Consider the following 17391-nt stretch of genomic DNA (forward strand, 5'->3'; position numbering starts at 1 on the left):
CTTCACTCTTAAACAAGATGTGGCAATCAGCTCATCATTTGCTATTGATACGAGATCAAGAAGTTTTCGAGAAAGACAAATTTGCCATGAGTGAGCTTCCTGGTAACTTCAAATTTGAAATTACTTGTATAAAACTGGAAAGTATATTTTACTAAAGATAACAGTAAAACCGTAAAGATATAATATGAATTATATCAGTGTTTAACAAATAGAATAAGCTCGTTTGTAAAAATTTAAAATGAGAAGGAAATAATTGTCCCAAAGAAGTCATAAGAGGAAATATAAAATAATTTAGTTAGTTTAAATTAATTGTTCTCTGCCAGTCTCTTCCAAAATCACAATCTAGGATAAGAAGTGAATTTGCATTTGTGTAGGTAGGTTATGAGGTACCCTGGAGAAAATAGGATTGTGCTTTGGAGAATGACAATGAGCAAGGATTAGGGGAGATAGGACATTTATTTTCAAAAAGAAAAACGTGTCTTTATTTTATTTAACCCCAAAAACAATCTTGAAAATCTGATATTCTTATTTCAGTTTTATGTTAAGTACCTGCCACGTAGAGAATGTAGGTGTGTTCCTCAGATTACACACACTCTGAACTCCATGGAGCTTTTCATGCACTTGAGAAAAATCGTCAGATTGCTTCTGATTAACCATCAGTTTATTCTATCAAGTCAAAAGCCAATAACAAGGAGGGGAAAAAAAGATCTATCCAGGGACCAGCTGTAATTTAAACAAGAAAGAAAGCTAACAACAAGAAGATATGTAGATTTTTCAGCCCGNCGTCAGATTGCTTCTGATTAACCATCAGTTTATTCTATCAAGTCAAAAGCCAATAACAAGGAGGGGAAAAAAGATCTATCCAGGGACCAGCTGTAATTTAAACAAAAAAGAAAGCTAACAAGAAGATATGTAGATTTTTCAACTCATAAATTAATAGTGTGCAGGGAAGTAATGAAGAGAAGAATGAGAGAGACTTCTTGGGATATGTGGGAGTTGGGGGTGACTTTTAGCTAAACTTCTTGCTGAGAAAGTACGTTCTGAGCAATAGAGAGCCATATGCAGATATGGATGAAATAGATCACTTCTATAGCCCGAAGCACTTTCTTCACTTCCTCTTCATGAAGACACATGTTTTTCGGGTCCTTCTGTCACTGATGACTCCTTCTTAGTACTTTTACATTCGTCTTCATCTCCCTGACCAACTAATGGACTCAATGCATGGATAGGAATTTAGCTTTTAACTGCTGTACATATTGGTGTATTATTTCACGTGGAAAAGATTGAAATGGGATGAAATTGAGTAAGATGTTTTTAGAAATCATAGCAATTTTTGAAATGAACACACTGTATTTCACATGCAGGAAACACTCTCTTTGTTAAGATTTTATTTATTTATTTGAGAGAGCATGAACAGAGGGTGGGGTGCAGGAGAGGGGCAGAGAGAGAAGGAGAAGCAGGCTCCCCGCTGGGCAGGGTGCCCAATGCACAGGGCTTGACCGCAGGACCCTGGGATTATGACCTGAGTCAAAGGCAGACGCCTAACCGCCTGAACCACCCAGGTGCCCCAGGAAACATTCTTTTTATGGCTTCTTTTCCTTCTCTTTCTTTTAACTTTCCCAAGGAAGGGCTAGAAAAAGGACACTTAAGCATTAGGATACTAATTTTTAAGAGGAAAACATTATCTTGCGTATAGTTTGAATATTTCCTAAGAGTATAATGACTACTGCTGTTGCAATTTGTGTTCTGTACTTCAGTCACCTGGAATGTTTCATTTATATATTCTAACTTTCTTTGCTCCAAAAATGTGCATAGTCTGAGCTTTAGAATTGCTTTCCCTCAACCACCATATATGGGAAGTATTCCATAAAACTGTGAGTGGTCTGGTTTTGCTTCTGCCACCATTTTAACAGCTTTGGGGCACATCACAATCCTTTGGGGTCTCACATTCCTAATCTAAACTATGTTAAAATAGAGGGGATAGGTCATGCTCTCAAAGGTCCCCTGAAACAGTAAAAATAATATGACTCCACTATTTCTGCATTTGCTTACTGAGAACAATGTGCACTGCAAAACTGTTCTACATGAACAATAGGATATTTATAGTTGTACAAACAATACTTCCTGTTTCCTCAAACGGGTGTTCTTACAAAATCTTGCAGTTAACTGGCCCCAAGGTACTGTGGGTGATAAAGAAAAAAAAAATTAAATGTTTCTGCCATGCTAGAAAATAAAGTGTGGATGATTATAAATTGTTTCATAATGTGTTTCCTAAAAGCTCATGCAAGAAAGAACAAGCCAGGGGCGCCTGGGTGGCACAGCAGTTTAAGCGTCTGCCTTCGGCTCAGGGCGTGGTCCCGGCATTATGGGATCGAGCCCCACATCAGGCTCTTCCTCTATGAGCCTGCTTCTTCCTCTCCCACTACCCCTGCTTGTGTTCCCTCCTGCTGGCTGTCTCTATCTCTGTCAAATAAATAAATAAAATCTTTAAAAAAAAAAAGAAAGAAAGAACAAGCCAGATAGCTGGGACATTTATTACTTGAATTTGAAAAAACTCAAGGTGGATAAAGGGGTCTTTTAAAAATCCTTTTGTGATGGCAATTAAAAATGCTATAATATCATCAGAATCAAAGGAATAAGCCAAATTCAGTTTCCTATTTAGTCTTGTTTTTTCTCTTCAGGTGATTCATACCATCAGTGCCACTGATAAAGATGATTTTGCAAATGGACCAAGGTTTAACTTCTTTCTTGATGAACGCCTATCTATAAACCCAAACTTCACCCTGAAGGACAATGAAGGTGAACATGATTTACATATACTTTTTAATCTATGTGATATCTGTTTTGACTTCATGTGGAATAGGCCTGAGCAGTTTTGTTTTATTCGTACATACCCATGAACAGCTTGCAAATCAGCATTCACAGTCAGTTTGATGTTAACGTGTTATGATCTGTGAATAGCTTGTATTTAAAATTGATCCATATGTACAAATAACTTTCATTGAGTTTATTCAGAAGCATCCCTTTAAACAAGAAATGTACATGTAATATGCTCTTGGGCAAATTTTAAGAGAAATCTTAGCTGACAAACATGTTTATGAGAGCTGCTTGCAATTGCTAGGAGGGAGAAAAATTTTAAATTAGGAAAAATGAAAAATATGTCCTAGGGACAGTTAGGAAAGGAAATGCAATGTTTGAACTCATCTTGCATTAGCAAGGCTATCAAAATGTGGTGTACAAATTATATTTCCTCTTGTTATTATGAATATTTTTCAAAATATGGGTAGAAAATATGCATAATTGCAGAATATTGTGGAAATTTTGAATTACTTTTGTTTAAACTTCTGTATTGTGTGGGGGAAAAAAGAACACTATAATTTAGTAACTAGAGAAGATTCTCGTGGTTTAGATTTCCTATTTGGTAGATTTCTCAAGGTTGTATAAAACTCCACCCTCCGGGGCGCCTGGGTGGCACAGCGGTTAAGCGTCTGCCTTCGGCTCAGGGCGTGATCCCGGCGTTATGGGATCGAGCCCCACATCAGGCTCTTCTGCTATGAGCCTGCTTCTTCCTCTCCCACTCCCCCTGCTTGTGTTCCCTCTCTCNCACTATAATTTAGTAACTAGAGAAGATTCTCGTGGTTTAGATTTCCTATTTGGTAGATTTCTCAAGGTTGTATAAAACTCCACCCTCCTGTAAAAAAAAAAACATTAAATCGGTCAATATATGCAGGGCTCTGATTTGTATCAACTTTCTTCTTCCCCAAAACTATCTTTGATCACATTTATCTGAATATGTTATTATTTGGGATTTAATACTTGCCTCAGAATCCTATGAGAAGAAACAATGGTGCATACATTTAGGAATAACCTTTAATTCCCTCTCTCTACCCTTCAGGGAGACATATTTTCAAACAAAATATATATACTTATATATATATATAATATATATTATCACTAAATGTCAATTCACTAAAACATTATGTCCATTTTTCCTAAGCTTCTTTAAACTATCATAACAAGAACACTGAATTGTACATGTGGCCATAACAAGGTTTATATGAAAATGCAAATCTGCTTGCTTGTCTCCCTTGTTTTAACTACCCTATGGTCAGCTCTACCTATGAAAATACATATTTGTGCATGTTTGCATATGATGAAATGTATTAATTGATTACTATGCATTTATGTACATTTGAACATCCAATTCTACAATCCCCAATATATTTAATGTAATTAACTATGTGAAATATGTAAAAAATCTCTATTCATATTTCCCATATTTCAGATAATTGCATAATTTGGGGAGCATTCAACTTTCTGCCTTAGTAAATTAAAATCATATCTAGAGACCTATATTTATATTTCAGTTGTTTCTTTTTCCATTCTGATAAGGATTTTATTTTACATTTTTAAGTAACTTTAATTTGATAGTATTATCATGAAAATTTGACCTGGATTTAGAATTGTGTTATATTCAAGTTATTTAACGCATGTAAGTATAATTCCAAAAGTATTTTTAAAAGAAACAAGAGAATTTTGCCATTGTTGAGACCCACTCAGTGACTAAAAGTTCTTTATATAAAATTTTTATATCTGGAATTTGTGAATTTAATGAATGGATATATTCAAAAGGGCCTAATTCAATGATCTGATATCACTAGTTGTGGGAGTTCATTTTAAGGAACTCCCCTCAAACATATGCACACTTTTAAAAGGGTTTATGATGCTGATGTATATTTTTTAACGTTTGTTTTAACCATACCTATGAATACTTAAGTCAGTTATATTGTGTCAAGTATGTGAGGCCTATGAACAGTTGTATAGGGATAAAGATGTTTTAGTGTATTTGTAAGACTATTTTTAAAAATATTGGGAATTGATAAAATTATAAATAACACAGGAAAATTTCTTTTGAATAAGTAACAGCAATTTCTAGAAGAGATTTATGTGAACAGCTGAAAGCTTATAAGCCAAGCCACCTAAATTTCCAAGCCTCAGTTTTTGCATCCATAAATTATGGTTTAAAATACCCCCTTTAGGAATGCCTAGGTGGGTTCAGTCAGTTAAGTGTACGACTCTTGGTTTTGGCTCAGGCCATGATCTCAGGGTTGTGAGATTAAGCCCTACATGGGTCTCCATGCTGGGCGTGGAGTCTGCTTGAGGTTCTCTTTCTCCTTCTCCCTCTCCTTTTGTCCCTCTCCTTCCTAAAAAATAAATAAACAAAATAAATAAAATAAAATAGTCACTTTGGAACATGGGAGAATTAATGGTACCATATATAAAGATGGCCTTTTCTCTAAACACAAGGCAGCTACAGATAATAATATGTAAGACTAGATTAAAAATGGAACAGCCAGGGGCGCCTGGGTGGCACAGCGGTTAAGCGTCTGCCTTCAGCTCAGGGCGTGATCCCGTGTTATGGGATCGAGCCCCACATCAGGCTCTTCCACTATGAGCCTGCTTCTTCCTCTCCCACTCCCCCTGCTTGTGTTCCCTCTCTTGCTGGCTGTCTGTATCTCTGTCGAATAAATAAATAAAATCTTTAAAAAAAAAAAAATGGAACAGCCATACCAAAATGAATACATTCATACAAGTATATGGACCCTTGTGATGAACATAAACACAAAGCCATGCACAAAATTAAATCTATACTTGGATATGACAGTTTAAAACTGTTAATCCTCAAAGATAAAGAGAAAGAAATTTACACTATCAAAAAGAACAAGCAAAATCATTAAAAAGCAATGATAATTAGATTTTTTTAAGTGTTTTTTTTTTTAAGATTTTATTTATTTATTTGGGGGGAGTGGAGGGAGAGAGAGTCTTAAGCAGACTCTGTGCTGAGTGTGGAGCCTGATGGGGCTCAATCTCACCATCCAGAGATCATGACCTGAGCCAAAACCAAGAGTCAGTTGTTTTACTGACTTGCCACCCAGGCGCCCCAATGACTAGTAAACTAGATTCCTGGTTAACAGAAAAATAGATGGCAGAAGTTTGTAAAAATCATCTGCTCAAATGCTGATGAAAAATAATTCGCTATTATCAACCTTCTCTAGAGTTAGTTAAAAATAGTAAGCTATCAGGAATCAAGGAGGACTTGTTATTAAAGACTTTTTCCAATGTATAACAATAAGCTTTTTACTTTTAGCTACTGACATTTTGGCAAATATTGTATTAATCTTTGCCTTCAGGATCTCTGCAGAATATAATAAGAAAAAAATCGTGTAATTCATGTTTCATTTCATACGTTAAAACTTGAAGAGTAAACACTAAATTAACAGCATAAAAATCTGTATTTTTCATAGCAAGGAACAGTTTTAAGAAAATTAAATAATAAAACTTTTTTTAACAATAGAACAGAAAACCAGAAAGGAAAATATAATATGCAAAGTGAAGCACAGAAAATGAAAGAAGAAGTAGAAATTAGTTCAAACATACCATAGCCATTATCAGATTGAATATCATTTTTAATCAAGGTCATATCATATTTAAATGTGTATATATATATATATATATGCTGCTTAGATGAGCTACACCAATTTCAAAATTATTGGAAGTTTGATATAAAGTTAGAAATATTTAGCCTATTGCTTCAAAAGAAGCAACTATTGCTGGAAAAAGAAAATAAATCCAAAACTCGGTGTCTTAAAATAAGATGTTTATTTAGGTCACATTTCTAAGAATGAGCAATTTCGGATAGGTTCATCTAAGCGATTCTTCTGGTCTCAAGATGCCTTAAGTCACTATAACTAATCAGCATTGTACAGAATGTTCTCGAGTCCAAAAGAAAAAAAAGAAAAAGGAGAACAATAATAAGTAGAAACAAAACACAAGATTATCCTTGTTAATAGATGATGAAGTTGTCTATATGAAAATTTAAGAGAATCTACAAAAACACCTTAAGTAATAATGGGATACTTTGCCAATTTTTTGGAATACAAATTAATGCCTCAAAATGGATAGATTTCCTATATTTATAAAAATATGAATAAGTAGTAAATCAGGTACAATTTAAAATGGCAAAAATGAATCAAATAAATTAGCCCCAAACCCTTCTAAAATCATTAAAGGAAAAAAAAATTCAATGTATAATGTACAAGTTTATCCTATGTGAAGAGCAATGTTACTGAAAATATAAAACCATGCAAGAAAAATAATATATTTACCAATTTGTGAATCAGAGCAATCAGATTATCATATTAATCTATAAATTAAATATATTTTTAATGATAAACTGAATTTAGTAATCTGTTAATAAAATGCAAATAGCAAAGCATTAAGAAAAGCAAGAATGTATTTAAAAAATGAAGGAGATATATGGTTAGAAGAAAGAGAAGAGGGTATATCCTAACAGCTATCAAGACATTATAAAGATGAATGTAGTGAGTGTGAACCCAGACAGTTGGATTTTCTTTTGCTTTTTTTTTTTTTTGGAATGCAAGTTCATGACTTCAGCTTCCATTGCCAAGGCATCAACTTCAATTCTACTTCAAAGGAGAATTGACTTCAAAGAGGGCTAGCTGGATAAACACATTGCCAGCCATAGGACTGGATAAAGATCCAGGCCTCTTCCCCCTGTCGCCTGAGACTCTGTTTTAGAGATCTTAATTGATTTTGATAACTGGCTATTTGGGCCTTCTCTCTCTCTCTTTCTCGCTCTCCTTGTTTTTTAAATTCTCACTCTTATGTTTTAAATTCATTGATAGAGTGAGCCTCCAAAACCATAGGCCCATCCTTGACCCCAAGAACAGCAGAACTTCAAGCCCCCCCCCCATTCTCTTTCTCTCTACCCTCCACCTTTCTGTGTGGACCCAGGTGTGCCATGTAATTTTCCAGGACATGTAAGTAATAAACCTTTTTTCCAAAGTTTCTGATGGTTATTGCTGAGGAGTATCTTATAATCATAGTAAGAATCACCAGCACAGGTCCAGCCACAACATTGGTTATGGGTAGGCTGAGACCAGCACTAAATAATGACATACTCCTTAAATAGAGTAGGAGTATGGAAATAAAGAGGAGAACAAATTGAGGGGATTGAAATAAAATTATTAGATATCTAAATCTATATATAAATGTATGAACTTGATAGAAGACAAAGGTAGCATTTTTAACCATCGTGGAAAGGGTAATTCAAAAAGTACATAGAAACGGACCAACTGTTTCTATATCTAGAGAAACTAAAATTAGAATCTCTCAAACACATGTACAAATATAAATTATACATATATTAAAGAACTAACTGTACAAGTAAAATATAAAGAATTTTAGAAGAAAATGAAGTGAACAAATTTTATATACTGGGGTAGAAGAGGATTTCATGTAAAAGACACAAATAGCACATTCATAAAACATTAACAAATGTGATAATATTAAAATCCTATTTCTGCATCAAATGATTTCTAAACAAATCTTAAAAACAGGCTATAAACTAGGGTAAGATATAGCCATATTTATGAATGAGTAAGGATTGGCATCATGAATATATTTACAAAACAAAATAAGCTTTCCAAATAGGAAACAAAATAGTTAAAGGATACAAATAAGTAATTAACAGAAGAGCAATAAAGGTAAATAAACCTATGAACATAGGAGCATGTGTTCAAAACTATTAATGAACTTACACATAAACGTAAGACAATAACATAAATGGCACATGCATCCCATTAGTCAAAAATAAAAGCAAACTCTGGGCATGTCAGTGGTTCGACAACTAAGTAGTCACCGAAGATGTGTGATAAGAGCCTTCACACCTTGATGTTGAGATTATACCTTACTTACGTGGTAAGCAGTGAGTTTTGACCCAATTTCATGGATGCCGGCGCAAGGCTCCATACTCCTGGGTCAGAGATAAATGCTTCATTTCTCGTGGCATGGAAAGCAGTATGAACTTGACGTTTTCTCTGCTTCCTCTAACCCCAAGCTCTCGGAGAGTGACGTGGAGCGGCCCAGCTGCATGGTATGCACGCCGTGGGTTAGTTTCACAGCGGAGGAACCGTAAACTAGGGAATTCCAATATACTACAATGGGCCACAAGGAAATTGGGTTGGACTTTTCCCCAGAGGTTGTCCTTATATTTATATAATGGGGTGATAAATAAACCTGACCTCTGCTCTGGAGGGAGGCATTCTCGCTATCTTCTAACGCCATCTTCCATGTTCTGAATGAGAGCCCGTGCTGCATGCTGTGACATGAGTAATGAAGTCCTTCGTGCCTGACCCAGGAGCCTTGTATCTTCTGGCAGCATCCATAAATCTGTAGCAGACTAACCTGTTAGCACGTGAGTCTGGTAAAATCTCAATCCCTCTTGACACAACATTGGACTAATTTGTACTAAAACTATTGTAAAAAAAAAAACCTATATATTTATTATAACTTACTCATATATGTATACTAAGCTTATTCCAGAGAGAGATACCTTAACCGTGTTTATGCCCACCATTATATAACGTCACTAATGTCCTCATAGCAAGTCAGATCTCGGAGAACAAATGTCTCTTTGCATGTTCCATCCTATTTACATAAAAATTTCTTTCTTTGGGGCCTATTTTTCAGTATTCCCTCTGACATACACTGTGAGTATATCAGTAAAAAACACCAGCATGCAGCTAATACTCTGCTCAAAGAAACAAAGAGTCCTATCAAAACAAAATATGTCCAAAGAAAGCATAGCCCAAACACTGATTGTTTTCATTGATAGCAATTTCTTTCCTTTTGTAGAGAGATAAATCTCTAGTGAAATTATCTGTCCTTTCTTTATTCCTCTATTTCTTAAACATATTAATTTTAACAAATTTGCAATCATTGTCAACTAACTCTAGTATCTCAACAAATGACAGGTTTCTGTTTCTCATTGGGGAGATTGGAGAGACAGTACTGGGACACATGGTCTTGTTTCTTGGTATGTCTAGTAATTTTTTTGTTAGATGTCACGTGTGGTGTATTAATTTGTAGTTTTGTTCAGATCCAATCTCTGCCCCGTTGTTAGGACAGGGCTCTCTAGAACTTTCAACCAGGAGCTTGTTTGTATACTGGGACCATGGCCCTGGTCCCTAACTTTAACTATTAGCTGTTCAATACAAAGAAAGGGCAAAAACAAAACAAAACAAAACAGCTCTTCTTTGTATTCCAGACCTTTTCCACTTAGAGTTTTAGATTTCTGCTCAACTTTCAATTTAACTTTTAATTTAAACTTTCAATCTAACAAATGTCTATAGGGAAAGCCAGCCATGTGTTTAAGGCCCCCCAATTTCCAATTTGCCTGCATGCCCAGGAGACTTCTACACGTTATAGTTTCTCTGTCCCCAGGTTGGAATTCCATCCTCCCATTAGTTTCTAGTATAAGCAAATGCATTGCAATCAGCAGCCCCCTGTTCACATGCTTCCCCTCTCTGGAATCTTGCCCCATCCCGTTATCTGATTCAGCAGTTCCTGTATGCCCTTAAACAGACATTTTCTTGGAATGTTCAGGCTTTTCTCTTTGTTATCACTAAGAGTATTGGTCAGTCAGAAACTATTTTACCTAGACCCCCGTTTGATAAAACTAGAATTGTTTGGCAACAGTTTTGTTAAATAGTTGGGATATGAACTGGGCTCAGAAGAAAGGATGCTATTGAGTAATAACTTAATTATCATAGAGATGCTGGCTCCTTGGATGTTCACTGATAAGCTGCAGAAATTCATTCCTTAATATTTAATTAAAATTGGTTCAGAACACCACCCTATATACTGAGCAAAACCAGGATCCTTTGCAAAATTTCTGATAGTTGGATTGGGTAACAACATTGTCACTCTGTGCCTGGTACTACCTCCCCTGATTTTTCTGTGTTTCTCTGGCTTTTGTTTGTCCTGTTACTCCCCAATGTCTGCTGCAGTCCTCCTCCCAAAGTACCATGTGCTCAATGCACACACTAGTACCAAAAGTATGGGTGAACAGAGTACAATGAAAAACAGCCCAGCTTAGCAGATATCTGAAAGGAATAATAGATGAAAGAAATTGTAGCATAAAAATAGATTGCAGACTCATTCTTCTAAATCTGTAGGGTAACTATGTGCAGCTAAATAAACTGGGCCTGAGGATAGATCCAGAAAGTTATCCCCAAAGCAGTGTGGCGTTGAGATTCACAAGAAGGTATTTAAATACTGGTCCAAATCCACTCACTTCCCCTTACGATGTTCGAGAAATCACTGGGAATCCTAGCTCAAAGAACTTCCCTAAGTGGAAGATCAGAGGGCATTGCAAAGGTCGAGTAGATTGAAAGACAGAAACAGTTAGTATATATTAGGATGCACTTACTATTAGAAAGAGAAAGCCATACTGAAATATCTAGAAAAGACTTTCTGAGTGGGCACATGAAAACATGGCCAATTTAAAATTTCTGGTGAGACGAGAAAACTCAACGGACACCGCTGAAAACCAAATTAGTAATCAAAGCAATGGAAGCAGAATGCAACACTGACCAGGAGACCAGTGCTTTCCCCACACTCTCTTAAGGGGGTTGAGAGGTAGGGTCCATGTCCTTAGGCACCTCCTGCTCTTTTGAGGCCCTTGACATTTTGCTACCTCTCCTGGTTTCTATTATCTACCAAGCTTCCATCTCTTCCCTCTTTTCATCAAAGTCTGGGAAACCGTACTCTGAATCATAACTGGAGAAAGTGAACGCCCTTTAGAGCAAATTGGCCAGCACTTCAGCCACCCAATACTCAGTGCCCAAGAGTCATCAGCCAGAGCAGATCCATTTTTTTTTTTAATAACAGATGGTTATTCGATAACAGGCATCTCCCTAATCACAGCACTTGTCACACTGTGGGCTCTCTCCCCATTTAGATTGTAAGATCCAGCAATACAAGGACTTTTGTCTGATTTATTTACCTGCTGTATTCCTAACTCCTACCATGATGTCTGACACAGAGTAAAGTTTAAGTAAATATCTGTTAAGAAAAGTAAGGGGGGAAAGCAGCAAAAAAAAAAAAAAAAGAATGTTTTAGAGGTAGATTCTGGAAATAGGTTGCCTCTATTTGAAACTTGGGTTCTCTGCTGATTATATGTGAGACCACTGCTAAGTGCCTATTATCAGTGTTATCTTGGTTTCCTCTCTCCTAAAATGGAGATATGGAGACAATTATTACTATTTCATGCTTCTGAAGAGAGATCAAAATATAAAGAATTTGAAATCACATATGAAGGGCTACGAGTTATAAAAGGCACATTGAAGGTAACTAAAAAATAAATACATAGATGGAAACATAATATGAAATATCCAAATAAATTACTCTGGAGTAAAGAAATATTTAAGATTGATAGAATATATATATATATATGTATATGTATATACACACACATATATATATAATCCCAGAGAAATTCCCTAACTTGACAGATAAGAAAATAATTTTACCAATTTCCAGACAATGAATTTAAATTATAAAGAGAATAAATGGTCCTTAAGTACTCATTTGCAAAATTACAAAGTAATAGTCAAAGGGTCTTCAGTTAGTGACATTTGAAAAAAAGAACTACAATAAAATAACCCTCTTCCTATTAAGATATCACTCATATGATAATTAGGGAAGAGTATTTTAAAATGCTGAATGCCTCAGAAATTCTAAAAACTCTCAATTATAATAAAATTCCATGGATAAAATATTTGGAGCTACAGCAGCCAAATGAAAATAAGATAAGACTAAATATCTGAAAAGGTAAAGACAAAGTATAAAATGAACAATATATAATTACAGATCAAACAGAAATAATGATTTAAGTGTAGAGCTTAATCACATGTATGAGCAATAATGATAATATAGAAAGCATGCTTCTTAAGAAATATCTGTGAAATGGACTTTGGATATTTTCAATAAGAATATACTTATTTATCATATTTAATTTAAAAATGAAGCAAAGCACCTGAAACACACACACACACACACGCACACAGCTTTATCTCATTGCCTGACATTTATACTGGCTTCCAGCCTTCTATAGGAGATTCATACTATGTCACTATTCGTCACCATTCTTACTCTCCCTTCTTAGAACGAATGTGTTTTGTTTTGTTTTCTCTAAAAGGAATTCTGTAGTCAGCTCTTGGATTAACACTGGTTTTCTCCTACCACTTAATCTGTAAGGTGGCATGCATTGTCTCTGGTGTATAAGGCAGTGAGTGACCTAAGCTGTCCAGAATGTTAGGCGTTAAAACACAAAGCTCCTGCTTTCAGGGAACTTGCCATCTAGTTGGGGAAACCAGGATGTTATGAAATGTTACTTGCGACTGAAGACAATGAAACTTGAGTTACTTTAAATACTCTAAAAGTTGTATTGTTCAAAAGACGTGGAACATGTTTTGACTTTAAAGGATAGGATCCGTTCTGCTATGTAGAGTGAATCTAAGAATATTTTTCAATTAGATGGGGAGTTGAGACAGCATAGAGATGAAAAAATGCAACATCAGTTAGAAGAATCTAGCCAGAGAGATGTGGCAAAGCAGAGACCCAGGCATCATATTCACTATTGAGAAGATAATCAGTATTAAGCACTGTGCTATATACTATGATTTAAAAAAAAAAAAAAAGGATATTCTGCCATTAATCTTTTAGTAGCTGTAGTACCAAACGGTGGGTGGATAGAAAACTTTGTACTTAACCAAAATCTTCAGTATTTATCTGCAAAATTAGGACCTCTACCTATTAAATACTAAAAACTTCAATTTGGAAAATAACCAAATGAAGGATTTCTACTTTTTTCTTTTTACAACGTATACAGTAAAATATATATTGTTTGTTTAATAATGACCTTATTTATCATAGCTAACATGTATTAACTATAATAATAATACAGTTTTATTTAAAATAAAAAAAACGGAGTTCAGAAGATAATTTTTAAGTCACAACAGTTTAAAATTACATTACTCTAAAACAACAAAAAAAAGCATGAAATGCTTCCTGATTAAAATGAAATTTTTCCCATGACCACCTAATCTTTGTTTTTTTTTTTTTTTTTCCCAAAGATTTATTTGTTTATTTTAAAGAGACAGTGCAGGGACTGAGGGGAGGGACAGAGGGAAAGGGAGAGAGAGAATCTCAAGCAGACTCCCCACCAAGCACAGAGCCCCACACAAGTCTTGATCTCATGACCCTGAGATCATAACCTGAGCCAAAATCAAGAGTCAGACACTTAATGGACTGAGCGCCCCAGGTGCCACCAACCACTTAATCTTTAAATTGTAGTAGGTAAACTTCATTTTAGCCTCAAAAACTCCATTGTTTAATTCCAACTTCTTAATCAAATTTCTATAGCAAATGAACTGCAGCCATAATGTCACAAAGTCCGTGAGTATAAGCTTATACCAGGGTTATGTGCACACAATAACTTTGTTCATTCATTTTGTAATATAAAAGTATAATCTAATCCCCCAGTATAAAATAATCATTAGTCTACCAGGTAAATCTGTTCTGCTTCATGGTCTTTATGATGCCCCTTGAGGGACTAGGTTTTATTTGATGCAAGGACATTTGCCAGCCTAATTCCTGGGCTTAATTCTAATTGTCAAGTGCATTTGTATATCTTACAGATTTTACTAGGGGAAGAGATCATTTATAACTATATGTACACTCGTATCTGTTTGCTTGCAGGGCTCTAAATCACATTTTACATGCCTTTCAAATTTGAAAATCTTTATCATAATTTTGTTGATAATTTGCTTTCAAGAACATATACTACTCATATTTGTCTGTCAGTTCTCTTCTTCAGATATGTGTTTTCCGCTTTCGTAGATACTCCCATTGTTTAAAAATGAATGAGTCCAAATACCACATTTTTAAATGAATGAGCTGCAATGAAGTTTACCATTTTAATCATACTAAACAAAAGAATCTGTAGACTATCATCATATTCACCTTGCTGCAGCATTTTGAAGATTTTTTTCTTTCTTTTTATTACCTTGTATTGTTTCTTTGCAATATTCATTTATACTTCTAAAAATGACAGTCATATTATTTATAAGTTGTTTCATGATTTTTAACAAAATACTTAAAAGGCAATCCTGGAAAATAGTGTTTTTCCTTATGGCTATTTGAGTTTGGTGAAAGGATATCTAAGTTTACATTGAGTTTAAGATAAGGACTATTTTCAAATTTGACTATGTTAAAAAGTTGTTAAAAAGGTGTGTTTTGGGGGAGCCTGGGTGGCTCAGTCGGTTAAGTGTCTGCCTTCAGCTCAGGTCATGATCTCAGGGTCCTGGGATGGAGCCCCAGCCTCAGGCTCCTTGCTCAGCAGGGAGTCTGCTTCTCCCTCTCCCTCTGCCCCTCCACCTGCTTGTTCTCTCTTGCTCCTTCTCTTTCTCTCAAATGGATGAATAAAAGCTTTAGGGGGGAAAAAAAAGTCTTATCTGTAAAAAAAAAAAAAGCTGTCTTTCGCAGGCCTTTTCTTTCAGATGTCACACTCCATTGGTAGTGAAATGCAGTTATTTAGTTTGATGCACACTGGGAACCACCCGAGATTTCATGTATATTTTGTACTTCTTTGGCATTATCAGTTTTGTAGTAGTCAATATTCCCACAGTTTATTTTTGTCCTTCAAATGAGAACTCACAGCTGGTGGTGTAATGTGCTTAATTCTTCTACAGAGTATAACCATTTAAAATTCTGTTTTTATCCATAGGGCTTCCAGAGACCATTTAGCAGTTTCTCCCTTCCTAAATAAAATAACACACACGTAGTCTGAGCTAAGAGGATAGTACGAACGATGCCTCAAACATCCTACAGTGGGTCTGTAGCCGCTTCCCTCGCTCAGACTTGCTCAGACTTGCTCAGACTTACCTGCCGCCCGGCAAGGCCAAGGCCGAGACTTGCTGTTTCGGTGCTTTGAGACATCTCCTTTCCCTCCCAGTCAAATCTCAGTGCTCCTTACTAACAGGAGTGCTGTCACACCTGATCGAATCACACTGTCCTTTAAGAGAAGGTAGAGACTCAAAATGTGACTTGCGAGAAGGCAAACAGGTCACATACCATCTTGACACTAAAACGGGGAAGTGTGACTTGCAAATATAATGACTTGTTTTCGTGGCCCTTTTGCTCTAGATAGGAAAATATTCTTTTCTTTTCTTCTTAGTTATTTTAATCTCTGTTGATTATTTTTTTACTTCTATATATTTTTCCTTAATGTATTTGTCAGACTCTACCACCTTTCCCCTTTTTATATTCCTACTCAGGGTGACAACAAAAGGACAGATAACGCATATTCTTTGAGCAAAAACATAAAAGGAGAAAGTATAAAAATATGACTAGCTGTACCGTTCCGGGCCTCTTCGGCTTGGTTTCTGGGAAATTGTAGGTTATTCTCTGCCTTAATGGCTGGAAGGACGTAATGACTCCTGGGAGGACTTGTACTCCACCCTGGGCCCTGAGGCAGGGGAAACATTCACGACTTCATAAATAGGATTATGTGTTCGCTTTTTAAAGCTAAGGATTTATCCTTACAATTTCCTTCAGTGTTTATAAATTTAGTTACTCCAAACATAGTATCTTCTACTTTGATTCACCCATTCCCTGCTAAGAATAATAGCAGTTGTTAAAGGTATGTGATCAATAATGGGTAAAGGGTTTCTCTTATAGTTCATACACTTTTTTTCTTTTTTTTGTAAACTACTCTTATGTCTTCCTCTACAAGTATTATATTATTGTGATATGTTCATGAATTATTTTGAATTTTGGGTTGAATTTCTATTTTAAAAGCTTCTTTTTTTTTTGTCTTTATCACCTTCTCCACAGTTATTAACACTTATGAAAATTCATGTGTTATTCATGAGCAGATTTGCTGATATTCTTCAAGATTCATATTTTTGCTTCAGATGTATTTATGTTCTTTTTTAAGCCTCTAATACATAGTCTTGTATATACAGACATAATGAATGGCAAAGACGAATTGAGCAGTTTCAAATGTGGTTTTAAAATGCCGATAATAGATGGTAGCTTCTTTTGGGGAAAGATGTTTTCCTGCTGTGAGTGGAAGATGTGGACTCAAAAGAAAATGGCAAAAGAAACTCAGAATAGTTACTGCCTGGCATATGATAAAGAATGGATATTAATAGATTGATTACTAATCTCCTTTGAGAGCATAGTCTAAGTTTCTCTACACGCTTGGTGGAGCCAGTTGCAATGGTTATAATTATTTTACTAACATATTTTCTTTTTAATGAATCTGAAAGCAGAAACCTTAGACATTGGATGGTTGTGTTTATCTGAGATTTAAAGATTATCAAGAAGGAATGTGGCAGATGGTCAAAGGGATGACATTCCAGGGTGCAAACTAAGAACATAATGACATATTGGATCATACACTTGTGCTTGGCAGAAATGCAAGTGAGGCCAGGAGGATGTTTACAAACTTAAATGAACAGG

At 35.4% G+C, this 17391-nt stretch overlaps 1 protein-coding gene across 4 annotated transcripts in view; it reads left to right on the forward strand.

Annotated features, from left to right (window-relative positions):
• CDH18 (cadherin 18) overlaps positions 1 to 17391 on the forward strand; it is a 478586-nt gene that overhangs the window by 448013 nt on the left and 13182 nt on the right. For all 4 annotated transcript variants that reach the window (XM_019802760.2, XM_034657069.1, XM_034657070.1 and 1 more), the window contains one exon: positions 2682 to 2799. In XM_019802760.2, the coding sequence (XP_019658319.1) occupies positions 2682 to 2799 (118 nt within the window). The remainder of the gene's footprint in view (positions 1 to 2681; positions 2800 to 17391) is intronic.

The sequence above is a fragment of the Ailuropoda melanoleuca genome, chromosome 3 (genome assembly GCF_002007445.2).
Source record: "Ailuropoda melanoleuca isolate Jingjing chromosome 3, ASM200744v2, whole genome shotgun sequence".
In the NCBI taxonomy this organism is placed as follows: domain Eukaryota; kingdom Metazoa; phylum Chordata; class Mammalia; order Carnivora; family Ursidae; genus Ailuropoda; species Ailuropoda melanoleuca.